The sequence below is a fragment of the Miniopterus schreibersii genome, assembly GCF_964146895.1.
Source record: "Miniopterus schreibersii genome assembly, chromosome: 13".
NCBI lineage: Eukaryota > Metazoa > Chordata > Mammalia > Chiroptera > Miniopteridae > Miniopterus > Miniopterus schreibersii.
In genome coordinates, this window is record NC_138113.1 from 17789078 (window position 1) to 17811731 (window position 22654).

General features: G+C 43.9%; 1 protein-coding gene across 3 annotated transcripts in view; it reads right to left on the minus strand.

The window, feature by feature from the left end:
* ATL2 (atlastin GTPase 2) overlaps nucleotides 1-7940 on the minus strand; it is a 46671-nt gene extending 38731 nt beyond the window's left edge. For all 3 annotated transcript variants that reach the window (XM_081156678.1, XM_081156679.1, XM_081156680.1), the window contains exon 1: nucleotides 7793-7940. In XM_081156678.1, the coding sequence (XP_081012804.1) occupies nucleotides 7793-7910 (118 nt within the window). In that variant the 5' untranslated portion in view covers nucleotides 7911-7940. The remainder of the gene's footprint in view (nucleotides 1-7792) is intronic.
* Nucleotides 7941-22654: the final 14714 nt, after the last annotated feature.

The following is a 22654-nucleotide window of genomic DNA, read 5'->3' on the forward strand; positions in this document are numbered from 1 at the left end:
CCCCTATGTTCACAGCAGCATTATTTACAATAGCTAAGATCTAGAAACAGCTCAAGTGCCCATCAGTAGATGAGTAGAAAAAAAGCTGTGGGACATTTCACAATGAAATACTATGTGGCTGTAAAAAAGAAAGATCTCTTACCCTTTGCAACAGCATGGATGGACCTGGAGATTATTATGCTAAGCAAAATAAGCCAGTCAGGGAAAGACAAATATCACATGATCTCACTTATACGTGGAATCTAATGAACAAAATAAACTGATGAACAAAATAGGTCCAGAGGCATGGATACATGGAACAGAATGCCAGATCTCAGAGGGGAGAGGTTGGAGGGGGCAGAAAGAGATTAATCAAAGAACATATATGCATAACCCATGGTCACAGACAATAGTGTGGGGAAAGCCTGGGGTGGGGTGGGGGCTGGGTGGAAGGGGGCAAAAATGGGGGACATTTGTAATATTGTCAACTGTAAATAAAAATTGTTTTAAAAATTAAAAAGCAAATATGAAAAGGAATTTCTTGTATGCAAAAGGGTATTTATAAAAGAATAAGAGGAACACTGAGGGATGGTCAAAGAATACAAAAATACAATTAATAAACATAATACGCATTCATCTTCCCTATTAAATTTTCAACATCAGTTGTAATCAAAGAAATGCAAATGAAACAGTATGATCTCCATTTTTACCTGTGTTGGCATTTTTAAGTAACAACAGTCATTTGTAAACAAAGATATTTGTAAGCAAGCACAAACCTAACCCTAATGGGAAACAATATAAATGGATACAAGCTTTCTGAATGGATTTGCTGATGTGTGTCTTCAATTTTGAAAATATACCTGCTATTTGACCCACAATTCTACTTTTATAACTTTATCCTAAAGGTCAAGATTTATCGACAAAGATGTTTAGCCAGCATTATTCACAAAAAATAACTCAACATCCAAAAAGAGGATTAATTAAGTAGTACTACAATGCTACTTAAAAATTCATGTTGTAGAGATTATTTAATCACATAGGGAAATACAATATGAAATGAAAAAGTGAAATTTACAAAATTACAGTACAATCTCAATTTAGGAAAAATTAAATTACGCATTTAAAAAAGCATATAAACTAAAAGATGTATACTAAAATGTCAGCAGTGGTTGCCACTAGTTATGATTTTTATTTTCTTCCTTTTTGTGTTTTCCAAATATCTACAAAGATTACTGCTTTTAAATTTTTTTTAAAAATTAAAACTTTTACAACAAAGTATGAATTACTATATTACTCCTATTCGATAAAGAGCTGCAGCCACAAATCCTGTTCAATCACAAGTTTAGCTATAACTTAAAGGCAGTAAATTTCTACCTTAAGCCAGAAGGAGGGGAGAGAATGGGGGACATCTGTAATAATGTCAATAATAAAAATAATTTTTTTTAAATTTCTATCATAACATCCAGTTTTAAGGCATTTGGCATCAGCTACAACTGACCTTCCCTTGACCTTCTAGCCTACTTTACAATTTTTTTAAAATATCCAAGTGTACTGCCATTTTCCTGCAATAAAAAGCCTCTCAACTCTAAATAAAAACTCCACATAGCCAGTCTACACTGTCATATTTATTTTAAAATTAAAGTGCTGATGAAAAGAAAACAGTGATTTCTGAAAAGCTGATTAATAACTGTCTTCCAAAAAAAAAAATCTAAGAACAAGGGTAATTTTCCTACCAAAATTTTTCTCCAACTTAATAAAAAAATCACCCCCCATTCTGATAAAAGTGAACTTAATACAACTTTTAATACCTCATAAAGCCATTCATTCAAATACAGAAAGAACAGCTTGTTTAGTGTGCCAATTTCACCCCCTTTAGAGTTTCTTTAAGGAAGGCTTTAACGCTTCAAAGTGAATTTGTAGATTATTATCTATTTAATAATCAAAAAAAAATTTTTAAAGACCTACAAGTTTGCTAGGGTTGATATCAACCACCAGGAGGGAAAAGTTTTCATTACTAAATAAATCCAAGCTTCCATTCTGAATCCATTCTGAAGGTCATAGGAAGTTTATAGAACTCAAAAGTAAGACTTTAGTTAAAATAACTATGTTCTGCCCAGCCAGCATGGCTCAGTAGTTGAGCATCGACCTATGATGCAGGAAATCCTGGTTCAATTCCCAGTCACAGCACATGTCCAGGTTTCGGGCTCCATCCCCAATGGGGCGGGGCGGGGGGGGGGTGCAGGAGGCAGCTGATCAATGACTGTCTCATCACTGATATTTCTAACTCTCTCTCTCCCCCTCTCCCTTCCTCTCTCTGAAATCAATAAAAATATAAAAATAAATAAATAACTATGTTCTAATCACTACCTGTGACTCTACTATAAATGATTACTTAAGCTTTTTTTTATATATTGATTTGAGAGGGAGGGAGGTGGGAGGGCGAAGGAGGTAGAAAGGGGGGGGGGAGAGAGAGAGAAACATCAATTTTCTGTCTGTTTCCTGTATGTGATAATGATTCGTGTGGTATCAAGTCAATCACTTTCTAGGCATTCTTGTGCATAACAGACCCTAGTTAGACTCTGCACATTTACTGTTTGAAAAGCACTCTACTTAGAAACTGCCACGACCTTAACTAAAAAATTAATTCATACTAAAGCCTATAATAGAAATAAACAATTTCAGAAGACTATTTTGCCACATTAAGTGAATCTCTAAAAATGCAAGTTTATTAAAATGACAGAAGCATAAATGCTTATTTTTATCTTATCAAAACTAAACAAAGGCCTTTCAAGTCACCTATTTTACAAATTAATTCTTAGTTCAAAGTCTGATCTTAGATAACCACACATTATAGTAATAACAACCATCAATAGAATGTTTTCTACTACTAGGTTAAGCACTTTTATCACATTTAATACTCACAATAACCCTAAGCATGAACACATTATCATTTTAGAGAGAAAGTTAAAAATTTACCTACCACCTTTGCCCAAACTAAACCTCTGTCCACATTACAGAAAAACAATTAGAAAAGACTTTCTGATTGCAAATATATAAATAATAACACATGTAGTCAAGTTGGCACATTCTTACATATATATCACTGTCTCTTAAGCACAGACAACTTGACAATTTACAGAACACTTGCACCCTGTCATCTCATTTGTTTCCCACAACAGGCCTGTTCGGGGATCATCATCAACACCCTGGGTCACAGGCTCAAGGCTCAGGGAGCTCAAGTGAAGTCACTCGCGTTTTTATTCCTTGATCTTTCTTCATACACTACCTTTCTCCTCTTGGTTAAGGAAACATCACCCCCACAATCTGAGTATTATGCAATAAAAACATGAATGTATTACAGACCCTTGATAAGCAACTTTCATCAGTTATACACTTCACCAAGTTAATAGAGTTACCGGTTATTTTGATGCCCACCATAGGAATACAAATTGTATGAATAATTTTTATTAAACTGGTACGTAAGCAAGGGAATCCCCTAGATTCTACTTGTACTGGCCAGAAGACTAAACCCAAAGTCAGTCAGAAGTGCAAACTATCTCCTTGGGAGTACACAGGATGTATAAATTAGTCTTTCATGACTTAATAGTTGTTTCGAACAGACATCATCAGTCCATAAAACCAACTACCTTATAGCCATTTGCTCCAGAGTGGGTAGTGAGGGTGGCTACTTATATACACACATTTGTAAAAAATCTACTCAAGTTTAGCAAATATGTGTACACTCAAACACAGAGAAGTGTTTAGCAGTAACTTAAAAAATCACTTTTAAAATAATGATCTTGGCTCTGTACTTCTGAACACTTCATGTTTCTCAATGTCCACAACAAGCAAAATTGTTCTACTTCATTACTCCTACTTCTACAGTATCTACCGTAGCCTTTCCTACTTTAACATTTTCACTCCCAGTGGGAAAGGTTGTGGGTTTGGGCACATACCCACATACCTAGGTTGAGGGTTCAATCCCCTTGGGGTAGGTGCAGGAAGCAACTGATCTATGTTTCTCTCTCACATTCATGTTCCCTTCTTTCTCTCTCTCCCCCTTCCCTTCCTCCCTCCCTCTCTAAAATCAATAAATACTAAAAAAATATTTCCCACTCCACTTAATGACTTGCCCTATCCTTAATTAACATATATATATACATATATATTTTTATAGATTTTAGAGAGAGGGGAAGGGAGAGGGATAGAGATAGAAGCACGCCCCCTACTGGGGATCGAGCCTGCAACCCGGGCATGTACCCTAACCAGGAATGGAACTGGTCACCTCTTGGTTCATGGTCAGACCCTCAACCACTAAGCCACACCAGCCAGGCACTTTTTTTTAAATCCTCACCTGAGGATATGTTTTTTTATTGATTTTTCAGAGAGAAAGGGAGGAGGGAGGGAGGGGGAAGGAGAAAGAGAGAGAGAAACATCCATGGGTTCCAACCCAAAACCTAGGTGTGTGCCCTAACCAGAATCAAACCTGCAACCTTTTGGTGTACAGGACAATGCTCCAACCAACTGAGCCACCCGGCCAGGGCCCCATCTTTACTTTTTAACAGTCCTATCTTCTCAATAGTATGATTTCAGACTTTATTCAAAGTTTTACCCAGTGATCCCTAATTATATGACAATTTTCAATAAAGAAAGGTCTCCTGCCCTCCTCTAAGTCTGGTGAGGAGCAGCAGTAAGAGTGCCACAATCACTCCCTCCAACAGGAATAATTTAATTCCCTCACAGGAAGGTTTTAATAAATACAATCAAGGCCAGGTGTTTAAAGTGCTTTATAAAGTAACAAGTATTATCACCATCATATTTTCAGGCTTGTTTTCTTTTCTGCTATCCATTTTTAAAGCTATTAGAGAAAGCCCTCAGCCGTCTTCTGTATTACGGGTGCTAACAGTAAAGTATAGAAAGAAACTTACATGAGTAATGAACTCATTGGGGAATCAAGTTGTTATTCTACATTCCCAACTATCTTCCTTAAGTTAAATAATGCCCAAGAAAGTAAACAATACACCTGAACTTTGAAACTCCAAAATAGCTACAAAGACTATAATACCCTTACACTTTTAAAAAGAAAAAAAAAAAGCTGTTTACCAGCAACCCCCCCCCCAAAGAAAATCTCCTTGGGTAAAGTTTACCTTCTATTCCCAACATACCTGGCTCTTAAATTTGAGAGCCTGCCAAATGGCTTTGCTTACAAATGTATGTCAAAAAGGTCTTCCAATGGAACATAAACAATTTTTTAAATGTATATTGCTACTGTCGCAGTTTTTAAAATATGTCCTGAACTACAGCATCAAAGTAAGTGACAGTCCTCTAGGTAGCTGCTCTCAACAGCTGGCCTAATATCAGACAGATGGAAAAATCACAATTTTGGAAAAATTCTAACAATTTCAAGAAATTACTTTTACTTGTGAATATTCAAAAACTTTATCCTAAAGTTATAAAACATTAGCAAACAAAAAAGGAATTCCAAAATAGGTGCACTCGACTTAAGGCCAGAATCTCATTTTAAACTAGTTTATTTTCCTTATAATAAATAACTCTTTACTATAAGACAGTTCCTTCTTCCACAAAAAATAATTTCAAAGCATTTCAAAACAGTTGACTAGGTATAATCACATTCACATATTCCTATCATCCTACAAAATTATTAAAATATGAGTGTTAGTGCTTTATAAGGATCCTACATTTCCTAAAAAAGAGTAAGCATTTCTCTTAAGAGAGACATGAAGCATCTTCCTAAGACTAAACTACTGGAGTTGCACCTGACTCACCCCAACTTAGCTCTTCAACTTTAGTTATCCAGAAAGCAGAGGGAGACAAAGAGTTTCTACAGTCAAAAATAGATGACTAGTCCCTATTCATGCACAGCCTGTTTGCTCTTACTTTAAACACAAATGTTAAGTTTATTTGGTTTCTAATGTAGTAATGGGTGACTCAGTAAATTAGCAGGGAGAGGAACTGTTTTAGGCATTCATTTGCTAGGAATGACTATCAAGTGCAGGCTAACTCTAGAAGAAGAAGAAAAAGAATAAAATCTGTGAGTAGCAGACTGAGCATTTAATAAATGGTGAGCCCTGCTTAGGCAGTTTTAAGGATCCCATCTCTTCTCAGTGTACCACAGCATAAAAACGATGCTCACAGCCATGACTGAGTCATAAATTTAAGCTTCTGATTAGACAAGTACATAAGACACTTTGAAACTACACTAAAACAGTTACCTTAAAAAGATTAATAGACATGTCCCGCCGTGGCTCTGGGGTTGAGCACCGACCTAGGATCCAGGAGATCCCGGTTGGATTCCCGGTCAGGGCGCAGGCCCGGGTTGTGGACTCGGATCCCCAGCAGGGGGCGCGCGGGAGGCAGCCGATCAATGACTCTCACCACTGGTGGTTCTCTCTCTCTTTCCCTCTCTCTGAAATCAATAAAGATGTATTTTAAAATTTTTTTTAAAAAAGACTGATAGACACACATGCACACTCCTTGGGGTCCAACAGCGCTAAATTAACCAATCCACCAGTATTCCAAGACAATGACTTGAGAATTCCAACCAGGAGAGATCTAGAACAAAACTTCCCTTTTTTCCTTTTTTTCTGTGTAAACAGTTCTGTCATGTGCTTTGGTTGGCAGGTAATAATAAAATTATCTTTATTTCCTGCTCTTTTCCCCTTACCAAATCTCTACAATTTGTCATCACCCCTGGCACGTCCAAGGGCTACCGTGCAGGAAGAAGTGTGTTTCACATAAACTTTTCTATTAAAGTGAGTCTCCATAGTTAACATTCTGCCAAAATGTTTTACATTTCATCTCACAAAACCTTAGTCAGGTTTTGGACAGAGACTTCCGAAAAACACAAGTTCGTAGTTAGTGTAGTTAACGAACTCTTGCCTGGCCGTGGCCGCAGTGACCCAAGTCTAAGCTTTTACCATTTACACGCCTTGGAAAACGTGACGCCTGCAAGCACCAGCAACATTCTCAGTCGGAACTTCACGCGCCCAACTCAACGCTGCCGTGGAACGTCAAATGCCGACTCCTACAAGCAGGGGTGCTGCCAGGGCGCGCGCCGCCCCGCACACGCGTCCCGCGGGGCAGGGCGCCCCTTTACACACACAGCGGGCGCTCAGCTCGGCCAAACCGGGGCGCAGGTCCGGGGACTGCACCCCGGGCACTTTCCTTGGTGTGACCGGGCCTTGCTATGGTCTGAGTGACTGGCTCGTCCACGGCTCACACGCACTCTGACAACTCCACCTGGACACGCACCGCAGCCACGCGCCATCGCGGGAATGGGTGCGGGGGCCGAGGGGCGCGGACTCGGCCCTGCGGCTCCCGCCTGGAAGGCCGCCGGGGGCCCTCCGTCCGCTCCCCGCTGCCCCTAGCTCCCTTTCAGCACGAGGGACAGAGCGCGGGGAGCGCCCGCCGGCGACAGGTCGTCCTGGCGCCCGGAGCTCCCCCGGACCCAGCCCGCCGCCGACCTCCCCGCGCCCGGCTGCGGGCCCCGGCTCAAGGCCGCCCCCTCAGGCCGGGGCGGGCGCGGCCGCAGCCACGCGGCCACGGGCAGGGGGCCGGGCCGGGCGCAGACGCGCGCCTCCCGCTCGCCCGGCAGCTGCGGGAGCCGCGGGCACGGGCGCCCTCCCGGACCGCGCGGCCGGGGCGCGGGCGCGGCGGAGTTAGGCCCGGCCGCCCGACGCGGCGCCGGGAGCGGGGCTCTGCCCGCTGCGGCGGCGACCCCGCCGCCTGCCGCCCGAGCCCGCGCCCCGCGCCCGCCCCGCCCGGGCCCCGCGGCCTCCCCGCCCGCCCGTACCTAGCGGGGTCGTGGACGAGACGTGGTTAACCTCGGGGCTCGGGTCGCTGGTCCGCCGCCGGCGCCGCAGCTCCAGGTGCGGCTGCTGCCTCCGCGCCACCTCGTCCCCCTCCGCCATCTTGTACCGATTTAAAATTAACTCCCCGCTGACGTCAAACGGCGCCGCCGCTTTATCAACCTCCCGGGAGCCGGCCGGCGCCCGCGGGTCCTAGCGCCGCCCGCCCGCCCTCCGGCCCCGCCCCTCGGCGCCCGCCCCGCCCCGCCCGCCCCGCGGGCTGCCTCTCCCTGGTCCCGCCTCTCCCGCCCCGGAGGAACGGGGCGCCCCCGCCGCATCTCACCCCGCCCGCGCCCTGCGCACCCCCAGCGCCGGGCTAGTCCGTGCAACCCGACGGGCTCTCCCGAGAACCAAGTAAACCCAGTCTCGGCAGCGCCCCTCCTGAACCCCGGACGCGCCCCGCGCCAGGCCGCCCTCTCCCGCCCCCTCCCGCCTTTGCTCCCCGACCCTGCTCCCCGGCCGGGCCCCTCCCGCCCCCCGCCCCCCGTCGGTGCTCGTGCCTCGCGCTTCCTCTCCATTTTCCCCGCACGAGTCCCTCGTGTTTCTTCCCTGCCAAAGCCCACCCCGCGGTTTGCTCGCAACAGCTCCCCTGTACCTAGGAGGCCCCCCGCGTCGTCTGAGCCGCGCGCCCCGCCCTCCAGCCAGCGCCCGCCGCGAGCGGGGAAGCGCCCCCCCCCCACGGGAGCCGCGCGGGTCCCCCTCTGCCCAGCCCCCCGCCGCGAGCGGGGAAGCGCCCCCCCCCCACGGGAGCCCCGCGGGTCGCCCTCTGCCCAGCCCCCCGCCGCGAGCGGGGAAGCGCCCCCCCCCCCGACGGGAGCCCCGCGGGTCGCCCTCTGCCCAGCCCCCCGCCGCGAGCGGGGAAGCGCCCCCCCCACGGGAGCCGCGCGGGTCCCCCTCTGCCCAGCCCCCCGCCGCGAGCGGGGAAGCGCCCCCCCCCCCGACGGGAGCCCCGCGGGTCGCCCTCTGCCCAGCCCCCCGCCGCGAGCGGGGAAGCGCCCCCCCCCCCGACGGGAGCCCCGCGGGTCGCCCTCTGCCCAGCCCCCCGCCGCGAGCGGGGAAGCGCCCCCCCCCCCCACAGGAGCCGCGCGGGTCGCCCTCTGCCCAGCCCCCCGCCGCGAGCGGGGAAGCGCCCCCCCCCCCCACAGGAGCCGCGCGGGTCCGCTCTGCCCCGTGGGCTTCCCCTCGGGCCCTGCGCCGCTGCCCGAGCTCGCGGTTGGAGCATCTTCCCCACGGGCCAAGGTCGTGGGTCTGACCTGGGTCAGGGCGCGTAGGAGAAGCCAGCCAATGATGCATCAATAAGTTGAAGGACAATCCATGTCTGTCTGTCTGTCTCTCTCCAATCAATAAGTAAATAAAAACCTTTAAAAACAGCCTGTGGAGACTTCTGTGATACATGGCCCCTGGTCTTTTGGGTTTTTACCATATCAGCAGCTGCATTAGAAATTCCTTCTCTGAGAACAGACTGATGGTCGCCAGAGAGGAGGGGGCGGGGGCCGGGGGACAGGATTGGGGGTACAAATCGGAACTTACAGAGTAGTCACGGGGACGTAAAGCGTACCGTGAGGAATATGGTGAGTAATATTGCAATAACTGCACGGTGCAGGTGGGTGCTGGAAGCACTGGGGGGAACGCTGTAAAATACATGGTTATCTAACCACTATGCAGCACTTCCGAGACGCACACAAAACAATACTGAATGTAAACAGTAACTGAAAAATAAAATTAGCTCACTCGCTCCCCCCCCCATGCCCAAAACAAAGGCCATTTGTGGACACGGTGAGATGGCCATTTGCAAACCAGGAACACAGCCCTCACTAGACACCAACCCTGATGACACTTTCCTTGGATTTCCTACCTCCAGAGCTGTACGAAAATGTCTACTTTTGTAACTGACTTGGGGGGGGGGCATCAACCTGCAGTTCCACTCATCTGTGCCTTCGTTGGTTGCCTCTTGTATGTGCCTTGACTGGGACGAACCTGAAACCTCGGTGTATCAGGACGATGCTCTAGTGAACGGAGCAACCCAGCCAGGGCAGAAAATGCCTATTGTTAAAGCCCCTCCCTGGGTGGTATTTTGTTAGGGCAGCCAGAGCCAACGACTAAAGGGTGCTTCATTGACCCAGCTGTCACAGTGGGCAACTGAAGTGTGATTTTGCTGGGAAACTCTGGGAATCGGTACACCTAAGGCTGATCTCTCCCCCAGAGATGAAGAAGTTGGAATTTCTGCACATCAACTCATAACAGACACTGGCTGATGACTGCTCCCAGGGGCTATTAATTTCTCCAAACATTTATTTAGATAGAGAGTGGCTTCCTGCAGTTTAAGGAGGGGGGGGAGACCTCAGAAACACATGCACTGAACACTGAGAGACCATTTCTCACCCGTCAGGTTGGCAAACATTCAAAAGCTTACAATTAAACTGTTGGCAAGGATGTAGAGGAAAACGGGCACTCTTATACGTCGCGTTCTCCTCAGGAATGCAAAATGATATAACCACCGTGGAGAGGCATTTGCCAATATCCAGCAGACCTCATTTGCATTTACACTTCGACGGCCAGTCTCTCTGGGCAGTAACTCTGAAGCTGCAACTGCAATAATACAAAAGCACATGCTTGCCCAAGGTTATTCGCTGCAGCATTATTTGCAACTGACAACTATCTAAACATCCAAGCATAGGGGACCAGTGAAATAAGCTATTATATGTGCGTGGTGCGGCACTCGGTAACTATTAAGAAAAGGAAGAGGAAGATCTCTGTGAACTGATACGGAGTGATTTCCAAGAGGTATTTTTTAAGTGAGAAAATCAAACTGCGAAACAGCGTAGGTAGTATGCTACCTGTGAGCAGAGTGTTTTGTGTAAGAAAGAGAAATAAGAAAATATACAGCCCCCCGGGCCGGGTGTGGCTCAGCTGTTGAGCATTGACCTGGGATCCAGAAGATGGAGATTCGATTCCCGGTCAGGGCACATGCCCGGGTTGTGGGCTCGATCCCCAGTCGGGGGGCGTGCAGGAGGCAGCCGATCAATGACTCTCTCATCATTGATGTTTCTCTCTCTCTCTCCCTCTCCCTTCCTCTCTCTGAAATCAATAAAGACATATACACACACACACACACACACACACACACACACATACACACATATGTCTACTTAACTGTGCAAAAAGAAACTCAGGTTAAACAGAAAACAATAAAGTCAGTTGCCTCCAAGGAGTGGGGTGTGGGGGAATAGGTAGAAGGAAGGCAGAGTCGAGTGGCATTTCCCTGAGTGTATCTTTTTGTACAGTGCTGACTTTTGAACTTTTGGAGGAAAAGGGGGGCTTCAGCTGGCCACATGTGGATCATGTTCTGCATGGTCAAAAAAATAAAATCAGCAAGGATGGAAAGTGGGGACTAAAACTAAAGCAAATAAAATGGAATCTTAACTATTTTAAATGAATGGCATAACCACACTGAAGAAGACAAAAAGAGAGCCAGCTAATCCAAGTAATTTACACACATAGTATTAGAAGATCAATATTTGTCTGTCTTGGTCAAGCTGGAGCAAGAGCATCAAACACAACCTGGATTCTTTTTGGCAGGCTTGTTTTTGCAGAAGCATGGACAAAGCAATTCTGAGCCTATTTTAAATGTCCTATAGATCTGAACAAATGTGCAAATGTCTTGATGTTGAGAGAGTTCTCGATGAGGAGGAAGGGACGTACAAATAATGAAAAGTGGAGACAAAATGGACCCTATGGGATGGATTAAATTGAAGGTATGGATGTGAACCAAAGATTTCTAAAGTATGTGTATGTATATGCGTGTACAAGTGTAAATATACATGTGTATGCATGTGTACAGATGTGTATATGTATGTATACATGAATATATTTTCTAGTTCTATCCACAGCAAAGAACTATAAGCAAAGACACCAAGGTGGCAACGATCATACCTAGTGAATGCAGAGGGAAATAATCACCCTTCATCTTCAGAGATAATGACTTGAATTGGGACACGTTAGCATCGGTATCGCTTAGTGAGAAGAACACCAAATTGGAGTTTAGACCCCAGCTCTACGACTTGGTTTTATGACGTTAAGAAAGTTAATTAACCTCTCTAACCCTCAGTTTCCTCTGCTGTAAAGTAAAGCTCTCTTCCTAAAATTTTTGTCCTGATGATTACAGATAACACAGATAAAGTATTTAGTCCAGTGGCGGGTACATGGCAGTCACAATTGTTCCAATCAAGTCTAAGAAGAGATTGAAGCTCAGGAGCATAATTAGTGATAACAATACCTATTCATAATTTTATTTAATCTACAAAACACATCTATGAGGCAAGGATTATTGGCATTCTCAGCCTTTTACAAAAGAAGAAACTGGGGCTTTAAAAGGTTACATGATTTCACCCTGGCTGGTGTGGGTCAGTTGGTTGGGTGTCATCCTGTGCACCAAAAAGTTTTGTAGTGGGAGCAACAGAAATCCAAATTTGTGAGCTGAGCTTGAGTATGTTTCAAAATGTAGATAGAGACTGGGCTTTAAATTAAGGTCAGCATTCCAAAGAACACTGGCAGGAACTCTTTGGGAACTGTATCATAGTCTGTAACACTGGAGTGAATGCAGCCACCAGGAAACAGAACTTGTAGCTGGAAGCAAACACTGCCATGTGCTTTCATCTCCTCTGAGAAACAGGGCAGTGAATGATGTCTACCCTGGAGAGCCTGTCTGGACACCTAATGTCCCCCCATCACTGCCCTGCCCTCAGGAGTGCCTTTGAAGTCAGTGGGAAATCCGTGTTTCACAGAAGGAACTGCATAGCTTAGCCTCTTTTAAGATTAAGACAATATCTACATTGGCCTTCTTACAATCAAGGTATTTTATTTGTAACTGGAGAGCAGCCAAATCTTTCTTTCCCACACCCAAGCTGAATTCCAAACTCCCAAAAACTGACTGGCTAGTTGGCAGGCAAAACATTCCACCTTGACAGTGGCCTTAGAATTAATTGTCCTTGTTGTAACCTGTTTAATCCTTGGATTCACCACCACTAGAGTAGTTTCATCACTATATTTTGATGGTTAAGTCAACGCTACATCTCAAACACTTCCCCTGCCCCCTTGCCATTTCTCCCCTCCCTCAATATTCTTGGGGTCTGTCCTCAAATATAAATGTTTAGAATGTGAGTTCCTTCTTTCTAGTTCCCTTAACAGCTCAAACTGAGCTATCGGCAGGTAATGCCACTGCCACCAGATCCATCTGGCAAATATTTATCTCTCAGGCTTTTCCTTTTTCTGAACTGTATTTCAAGCTTGTCTTGATGACCATCCAAGAAAGTGGGATGTCATAAAACATAACGAAATGGCTGTACTTTAAGACATTATGTTTTGGGGTAATTTGTTCTATGATAGCAATAGGTAACTAGAATGCATGCACCTGGGGCGATATCAATGTATAAACAGGTATATGTAGTAAAAGTGTAAACAAACACTGAGCAATAACAAACACCGAATTCTGGATAGTAATGATCATTCGTTGGTAAAGTTGGCTTCCGCTGTCTAGAGCAGTGGTTCTTAATTTTTGTTGTTGTTGCTGTTTTGTTTTATTTAAAAGTCATACAAATGATAAATGGCATTTGCTTGCAGGATGTGTTGCCATAGGCAAGGCCAAATATCCATTGGTGGCCATTGTAAGTTAGACTCTTGGCCATGCAGCTCCTATTAGGAGCAGATCCAGGATTTGTGGGGCCTACAGCAGCTACAAATTTGGGGGACTTCTTTAAGAAAGCAAATTATGAATCAAAATCAGAGGTGAAAGTAAACATTTATTTAGAATGAGAAAACAAATCCCCAGAAATCACAAATTTTATAAAGTCAACACCACATATAGCAAAGTTATATTTTTATTGGTTAAATTCATGGCATACCTCTCTAATATGTTGTGTCTGGCTTTTTTGCTGCATAGTCCTTGGCTCTTTACGTCATTTCATTTTGGGATATCATTTTCTGAAGAGAAAATAGATGATTTAGTTTGTCCTCCAGCATAGTTAACAAAGTTTTTATTTATTGACAGCTTCAAAGAGTCTCTTTCAGCTTCATAACATTTTATGAAATGATTATTATCAAATTTGGGAAAATCTCTATCAGGTCTCTTTCACATAGAAACTTTAGATTTCAGGGCATATCAAGTTTTCTTTTCTATTTGGTGTTATTTTTTTTAATTTTTATTGAATTTATTGGGGTAACATTGATTAATAAAATTATATAGGTTTCTGGGGTACGATTCTGTAATACATCCTCTGTACCTGTATATTGTATCGTGTGTTCACCACCCAAAGTCAAGTCTCCTTCTATCACCGTTTATTTCCCCATCCTCTTTATAGCTCCACCCACCCCCTTTCCCTCTGGCAATCACCATACTCTTTGTGTCTATGAGGTTTTTGTGGATTTTTTGCTTAATCCCTTCACTTTTTTTACCCAGCCCCCCCAAACTCCCTCCCCTCTAACAGCTGTCAGTCTGTTCTCTGTATCTATGAATCTATTTCTATTTTGTTTGTTAGTTTATTTTGTTCATTAGATTCCACATATAATTGAGATCATATGGTATTTGTCTTTCTCTGACTGACTTGTTTCACTTAGCGTAATGCTCTCCAGGTCCATCCATGCTGTCACAAAGGGTAAGACTTCCTTCTTTTTTATGGCCAAGTAGTATTCCACTGTGTAAATGTACCACAGCTTTTTTAACCACTCATCTACTCACGGACACTTGCGCTGCTCCCAAATCTTGGCTATTGTAAATAACACTGCATCAAGTTTTCTTTTCAGTGGCTAATCTCAAATACCCTTTGAACTGAAAATGCATGGGGTGTTTATAATTGTATGTGCTGCATTTTGCAGTGGATTCTTAACCGGAGAGAAATACCATTTTTAATCATTGTTTAGGAAGACAAAATCCTCTTTTTACAGTTTTATCCATCTAATAATTGGGAAGGATTTTCCATAGACCAGTTTCTGTCTCTATACTTTTCAAACATTATTCTTCCTCCAATCACCACATACACACTGCTGGTGCTGGGCACTGCAGGACATTTTTACTTCTGACTTTCACATGTTCCTATCACCTCTGAGTCTGAGAACACAGGAATAAAGAGACAGAGGGTCCCCGCATCCTGGTCTGCCCCGTTAGGGCTTAAATCCAGGAAGTCAATGTTAAATAGTTTGGAGGGAAACAGAAAGCCCTTCTCCCCTGTTTGGAACTCAGGGAGGGAACTGCTCCACAGCATGGCCTTGCACCTTCAAGAAATTGTCACAACAAATTAAAAACAATGGTGTATGGGGGTTAGGTGGAAATGGGCTTTAGTTACACCTTCTGAGCTTCCCTTAGCTAGGCCTAGGAAAGTAACTGAGTTGGGAACCAGAGGTCATTATTGTGACTACAGAGTTCAACCTAAGGCAGGAATCGGATGAAGGCTGTAGGTGAGAATCAGACAGTTGGTGTGAATTAGCAAAAAAGAGTGCTGGTCCTGGACATGCCAAAGAACAAAGCACAGACAAGTCAGCTCCAGCTCTACAGATGGGTGTAAGGTGCCCAAGGACCAGATTAGCCAGGACACCTCACAGCAGAGCCCAGGAAGGCTCCACACAAGAGCCCCAGGATCCAGCTATGTATCCAAGCCCTCTCCCCTGCCAGTTACCCCTGTAAGCTTCCCACTTTGTCTACAACTCTGTTCCTTTAGCTGTTATTCTAGGAGGGAATAGAAACAGTGGAGCCTAAGGTACTAGAATCAGATTTTCAAGTCACATGGGAAGATCCCTGGAATCTGCTGTTAAGACTTAAAACGACATTAGACAGTTATCAGGTGCTTTTTGGTATCAGGCCATTCATATTACCAAAATAATATATTTATATAATACCACTTATTTTTAGTTAAGCTTCACAATCACTTTAAAACAGAGATATTGTTACTTTCTCCACTTACAACAAGAAACCTGAAGCCAAGGGAAATTAAATAATTTGCCCAAGGCTACCAAGCTTATAAAACAGGGAGGCTGGGCTTTGAATCCACAGGTAGAACTGGGGAGTTCATACTTGGAACAACTAAGTTCTGTTTTCCTGGATTAGCTTGAGAAACTCCAGGTGTGTGATACCAATAGCTCCTTGGGGATAGCTTGACTATCCCCCCCTCACCCCCACAAGTTTCTTTCTTGTCACCATGTGACATCAATGGCCAATCTCAGAAGATAAAGTCATTGATGCTCCAGTGGATTAAGTGTAATCTGCTTCTCAAACCCAGAGCCCAAGCTGCTTTGATGGAGAGTTACCTGTTGCTAGAGAAACACTTCACATCAGCCATCACTGCTCTGGCTACCACACTGGGCCACGCTGGCAGCAGCCAGCCATGCCCTCCATCTCATACACATTCTCCGATACATTCCAGAAGCCTCTGGAGCATCTTAAAGGCGTGTTTTAATCCGTGAAAAGTCATCCTTAGAAATCCACACTTGCTGTGGATAACCCAGAAACTGCCGCAGCAAAGGGCTCCAGATTGGAATTTTCAGCGGTGATTAAGAAGCCTGGAAAATGTATTTAACTTTTATGTACTTTCACTTCCACAAAACTAAAGGAAGTGCAACACACCACTGTCATTTATAGGCTGGTTGGTTTGTTTTTTCTTTTGCTAGTATTCGTGTTCAGTGTCCTTCTCTGCCCAGCCCTGCCATCGCCTCCAGCATCTTCCTCCCATCAGCATCTGCTTTCCTCAGAGTTCTTGAGGACAGAGCCATATCCTTGCGGGTGCTGACAGTGCCCAGGGAGAGAGCTAAGGTCTATGCCAAGCGTGCAGATTGCTGACGCTCCCAGTGCCTCTGGTCCACTGGTACCACAGCTGAGAAGGTTCTAGGGGCAGTGAGATCAGCCTCCAAGCAGCCCTGCCAGCCTTTGTTCTGAGCAGTTCTGCTTGTGCCTAAAGATACCCAAAGTCTCTCCTGAAAAGAGATTTTACAGTTTCTTCCTCTCATGTCTTGCTGGGCATGCCTCAAAGTCCCATGAAGCCAATTCCTCTGTTTTTGGTCTCACCTGTTAACCAGGGGTCTCCAGCAGCTCCCAAAAGAACAAGCAGGGGCCAGATGCTGTGCCTGTCCTCTACCACTCACCTCTCAGGCTTTAATCTTACTGGTCCTCCCCCTAAGGGCCCTGGATGTTTGACCAACCAGCACAAAACAATGCACACTAGTGATAACAATGCATGCAAAGCCAAAAGGGACTTGAAGGAGAAATATTATCCCCACTAGCTGCATTTTGGCCCTAGCTCAGTAGAGCAGAATTTCCCAGTAGCAGATGTTAAAAATAAAAATACTTAGGAATTTCCGCATGGATTAAATATTTTCCCCCTGTTCTTATTTTACATATGTAGAGCCCAAAAATGTACCACATCCAACTGGAAAAGGGGATTTTTAGATTTTAGTTCATGGGCATATTTAAATCTGAAGGTCATGACCAACAGCACCTGTATCCTTTACTGGGACTCTCTCCTCACCTACATTCATCTTTTCTTTTATTTCATCCTTAATTGATGGTAATTGATTGGCTTTATTATATTCAGGTCAATGAAGAAGAACTATGGGCAATACACCATGACCGTAGGTAGGGGACTTGTCCTTAAGCAGGTTATTTCTCATCATAAAAGTTGCAGTTGTATAAATGAACACAAAATTTTTCAGCCTAATACTTCAACAAGAGTGGTTTTAATATATTTCATAATGTTTATGTGAGAACTGAGGAGCTGGTTGTGGAGAACATTTGGGGAGACGAGGTGGGTTAAGCAGAATATGCAGAAGACTGACATGTGGTTATTTCTCAAAATTAAGTCAGGAGAGGAGCTCCAGAAAACCACTGAAATTTCAGGTGGACGCGCAGATGCTCTGGGGAGGGTGGAAGAAAAATAAGAGGCCTTAGGTGGAAAGACAGGAAAAGGGATATTATGGGATAAAGGAGTTAGTCGTGAGCTGTCAAGAAAGGGAGAGACAAAGAGGAAGTTAAAGTTAAGAAGGTGAGAAAATGCCTATTGTGGGTCAAGAGGGAGGAGAGAGGAATTAGGCAACAAAAACTCAAGAAGCACATAGAAGAAATAATACAAATTTTAAAAAGATAATAAATGGAATGTATTAGAGTCCCATAGGAGCCTGGGGGATCTGCATCCACTCACTAAATGATGGTGTTCCCAAGCCCCACAAGCAAGGAAATGAACAAATAAGAACTTGGCGTCCAGTCTACCTTCTTCAACATCCACTAAGGCAGCCTGGCCAGCTGTTCCCTCCCCGGCGGCAGGGAAGGGAGAAGGGTGCAGACAACAAAGGTGGGAGCAAAGTGTAAAAGATAATAGCAGCAAATATCCTAATAGAGGAGAGGCTTGGGCGGTGCTGCTGGGAAGACTGGAGAGATAAGTGCAGGATCTACTGTGAGCTGGGGATCTATCTGGTCGACTGAGCCTCAAGGGGTCTGCAATGGGCTTGCAGATAGTGATCCTAGATTCTTGGTCATAGACCTTTTGATAATTTAGGTCATTTGCATTCAATGAGAATGAGTGATTTAAATCTAAGACTCTGATTGATTCTCCAGGCAGTGTACCTAGGGATATGGTGTTGATGTTGGGCACAAGCTGCCAGTCCACCACGAATGCCCAAGATGGTTTTCATCTCCTGCCAGTGAGGCCTCCCATCACACCTGAGAGCTTTCAGCAGGTTCCTCCTCTCCTAGACACCTGTAACCTGCAGAGTCTTCTTCTTCGAGCAGAAAGGGCAACATTAAAATTTGTAGGCTGCTTCTAGTAAACCCTTTGAGGACATAATTTAATTTAGAGGGGAAAGCTACTATATTTCAATATTATAAGTGAAATAATAATTGATGATACATTAGGATGCCTTAGGCTGAAAGTAAGAGAAAACCCAACCAGGAACATCATCAACATGAAGGAGAATGCAGCAGTAAGTTCAAAGGCAGAATATTTTTGGGGTTGGTCAACTCCCTGTTCAATGACATCATTAAGACATCTGGGGGGTTTGGGGAGGGGATTTTTTTTCCTTTCAAATTTTCTACTTTTCCTTCCTCTACAGGTTGACTTTTGTCCACATATTTATCCACGATGGTTGCAAACTGGTTGCCAAAGATTCAAGTGCCCTCTAAAGAATCAACAGTGGGAGCAAAGGAGGGCCTATTTCCTGCCTCGAACCTTTTTCCTCATCAGAAGGAAAATTCCCCTTTGACTTTCTCTGTCTCGTTGCTCAGAACTGCTACTCATGCCGATTTCTAAACCAGCTAATCTCTGACAAGGAAAGTGGTGTTGCCATGATTGATTTACTGTAATCGAGATCTAGCTTTCCCTGAAGCACACGGGCTGCCTGATATCAGATCAGTGCTGAATATTATTAGAAAGAAAAAAAGGGAAGAGTGGCCAGTGGAAGAGGCAGCCCATAGTGCCTGTCATAGAGCAGATTATGGGCATAACTTCCAAAGACACCCTGACCTACCAGTTCCTCCTCTTCTGCTCCGACAATCCACTTGCCACAAGGAAAATGAACCGACACCTACCCCCTTGAATTTGAGCATAGCTAAAGTAATGAAGGCCTTTCTACAACCAGCTAGGAGCAGCCTGAAGCCCTGAGACCCAGTCAAATATTCTACAATTACCAGAGAAATTAATGTGAGTCAGAGGCAGCTTATGTTGAAACATGCCACCAGTTGAGAAACATAAGTTACATCATTAGTGGTGATAAAAGGCCTAATTCTCAGTAAGTATCAGTCATATACTCTCTCTGTTCATCCCTTGTCCTGGGATGTTACTGATAGAGTTCTTAGCTTTTTATGAGGCCTTGTGGCATGGCTGAAAATCCTGTTTATCTTATTGTCACACATATCCTTATAATCTAATCCTCTATCGCTTGAAGTGACTTGAGTGAGTTGGGTTTTTCCCACCATAAAATTAATTAAACCTGGATGTTTGGGAGCTGGATGAGAGCTACAGGTTTGTTTTGTTTGATGCTCACATAGTTGGCCTGCAAAGTGATTTTTTTTTAATTAATTACAAATGTTTAAAAAACAGAAAATTATACACATTTTTTTTAAAAACTTGGGTTTCTGGCTTTTCTTGGGCCAGTCTACTACACAGTGACCATTATCTGAAGCTGACTAGTGGATCCCTATTTGGAAGGGAAATAGATTCTCCATGTTGCTACAAATCACAATTCATATTTATGCTGTCTGTTTGATCCACCCTTAGCATTTAAGCTTATGGTCCCTGGCTACCTAATCAAAAATATCCATGGAGTTACCTAATGGGCCTGAATTTAATAAGCCCTAGAGTCATAGCCAGTTAACCTGAGATTGAAAAGCAAATGTATATATGAAGGGAGAAACATATATACGTGTGTGTGTGTGTGTGTGTGTGTGTGTGTGTGTGTGTGTGTGTGGCATATGTTCTCCTATCAGGAGATCTGAGACATGAGGCTCATCCCCAGAGGAAAAGCATTTTGAAACTCATAGCCCTCCTCCCTCTCCCCACACATCTTGGGAAGCTGGCCAGCCCTGATAGGAGAGAAAGAGGAGAGACTCAAACATCCATTGTTTTTGGTCTAGTCTACAACAATCACTGTGTCGTGGGAGGCCCCAGAGCACTGGATCTGATTACCTGCTGATCATGATTTCAGCTTGCAGAACAAGCCTGTTCCCATTAGTGGTTGTATACAGTTACACTCCGATATGCTTTTGGGATCTACCACAATATTCTTTTCAGGGATTTCACACACACACACACACACACACACACTCTTAATTTTTATATGCCTGACAGCAAGTGGCCCAAATGGCGTCTGGAAACTGACTCAGTTTTACCAGCATGTTATACATGTTTCTCAAAGTCCTATTTTCTTCCTTCTTTAATCCCCACTTCTTCATAACCAGGCCCAGAAAACCCATCTTCCACCCTGAATGTGAAAGTACAAAACTGAGATAACGCAGGGCAGGGGTGGGAATAATTTCACCAATTATTTTCAATAAGTGCCTAATTCCAAATTAAATCAGAGCTATTAAAGTGTACTAACTTGACATCTCAGGATCTCAGCCCAGAAATAACTAATATTTAACATGAACAAACGTGTGCAGCATGACAATGCTGTGTGTTGAAATGGGCAGTTGAATACAGATTCTTCAGCTGATGAGATGACAGAAATAGTTCTTAAAAATTAGGACAGATACAAAAAATTAGCAAAAAAAGCCGGGGGGGGGGGGGGTGGTGGCAATGACTAGAGATTACTGTGGCCTTTGGAGAAATTTCTATCAAACTGGATACAGCCATAGGGAAATCAGGTTAGTGTAATAAGATCAGACATTTTGAGTCCAAAGCACCCCTTCAAGCATGGAAAGACACAAACAATGCTGTCTCCTGACAACCAGGCTAAGACAGTCTTCTGTCTGTTTCACTTTCTGGTGGACTAAGATACTGCCTCATGAAAATCCCATTGAAAATGGAAGGGTTCACATGGAGGGGGAAAAGGAAAAGAATCTTAAATTTAATTGACATTTTTGTAAAGTTTTCAGTGCTTGGTTATTTAAAGAAAATTGAATTAAACATGATTTAAAAAGTAAAAAAAAAGAATATAAAAGGGTTTATTCTACCTAAAGAGTTTTAGCACTTGGAATGTAGGCTTTAGGTGGAACATGAAGGAATTGGACACTTTCTAGAATTCCTCTTTCCTGGTCCTTTCATCACCCTAGGGAGTGCCTAAAAATTGAGTGATGAGGCATGAAACTATGAATGGAGAAACATTCCACAGGCTTTGGTGTGTTTGCCTCCATCATTTAGTTTGGCCCAATTCAATCAGAATTCACTGGACGCCTACTCTGCCCAGCACTGTGCTAAGGGCTATAGCAACTATGAAAGAAGCCTACAACAAAACCCTTGACCTCAAGAAGCTTGCCAATCTTGTTGGTTGGGCTGAACCTATACATATGAAGGAATTTGAGAACAACACAACACAAGAATGTAACTGAGCATTAAAATTGATCTAATGTCTACCTAATCCCAGGTTCATTATGTACCATTCAACAAATATATTACTAAATTATAACAAGTTCAATTCATTATAATTTAAATATATTAAAATCTATCATGAGTCACATTCCAGCATAGCTAAAGTGAAAAGATAGACAATGACAAGTGTTAAAAATGTGTAACATTTGGAGATCTCACACACCAATGACAAGGGAACCAGCTGGAACAACCATTTTGGAAAACTCCTTGGCAGGACCTAAGTATCTAAGTATATCCTATGACCTAGCAATTCTACTCCTGGATTTATACCCAACTAAATCCATATATATTTTCACTCAAAAGCATGAATAAGAATGGTCATAGCAGCACTATCCATAATAGTCCCAAATGGAAACAACCCACATGACTGTTGATAGTAGTAGCATAGTCTATAAGCTACTGCAGAACACTGAGAAAAGACAAACTACAACTATACGCAACAGAATGGATGAGTCTCACCAACACAGTGCGGATCAAAAGGAGCCAGACAAGAAGAGATGACTACTTACTATATGATTCCACTTGTATAAAGTTTCAAAGCAGGTAGAACTGATCCATTGTGGTAGAACTCAGAAGAGTGGTTACTTTCGTTCAGGGGGGGTGGTTATTGGGAAGAGAGGCAAGAGGGGGCCTCTGGGGCCTGGGGATGATTTACTTCGGGAGCTGATTACATGAGTGTGTTCACTCTGTGAAACGTCACTGAACTCTATATGATTTGTACGCTTTTCTATGTGTACTTTGTTCATTTAA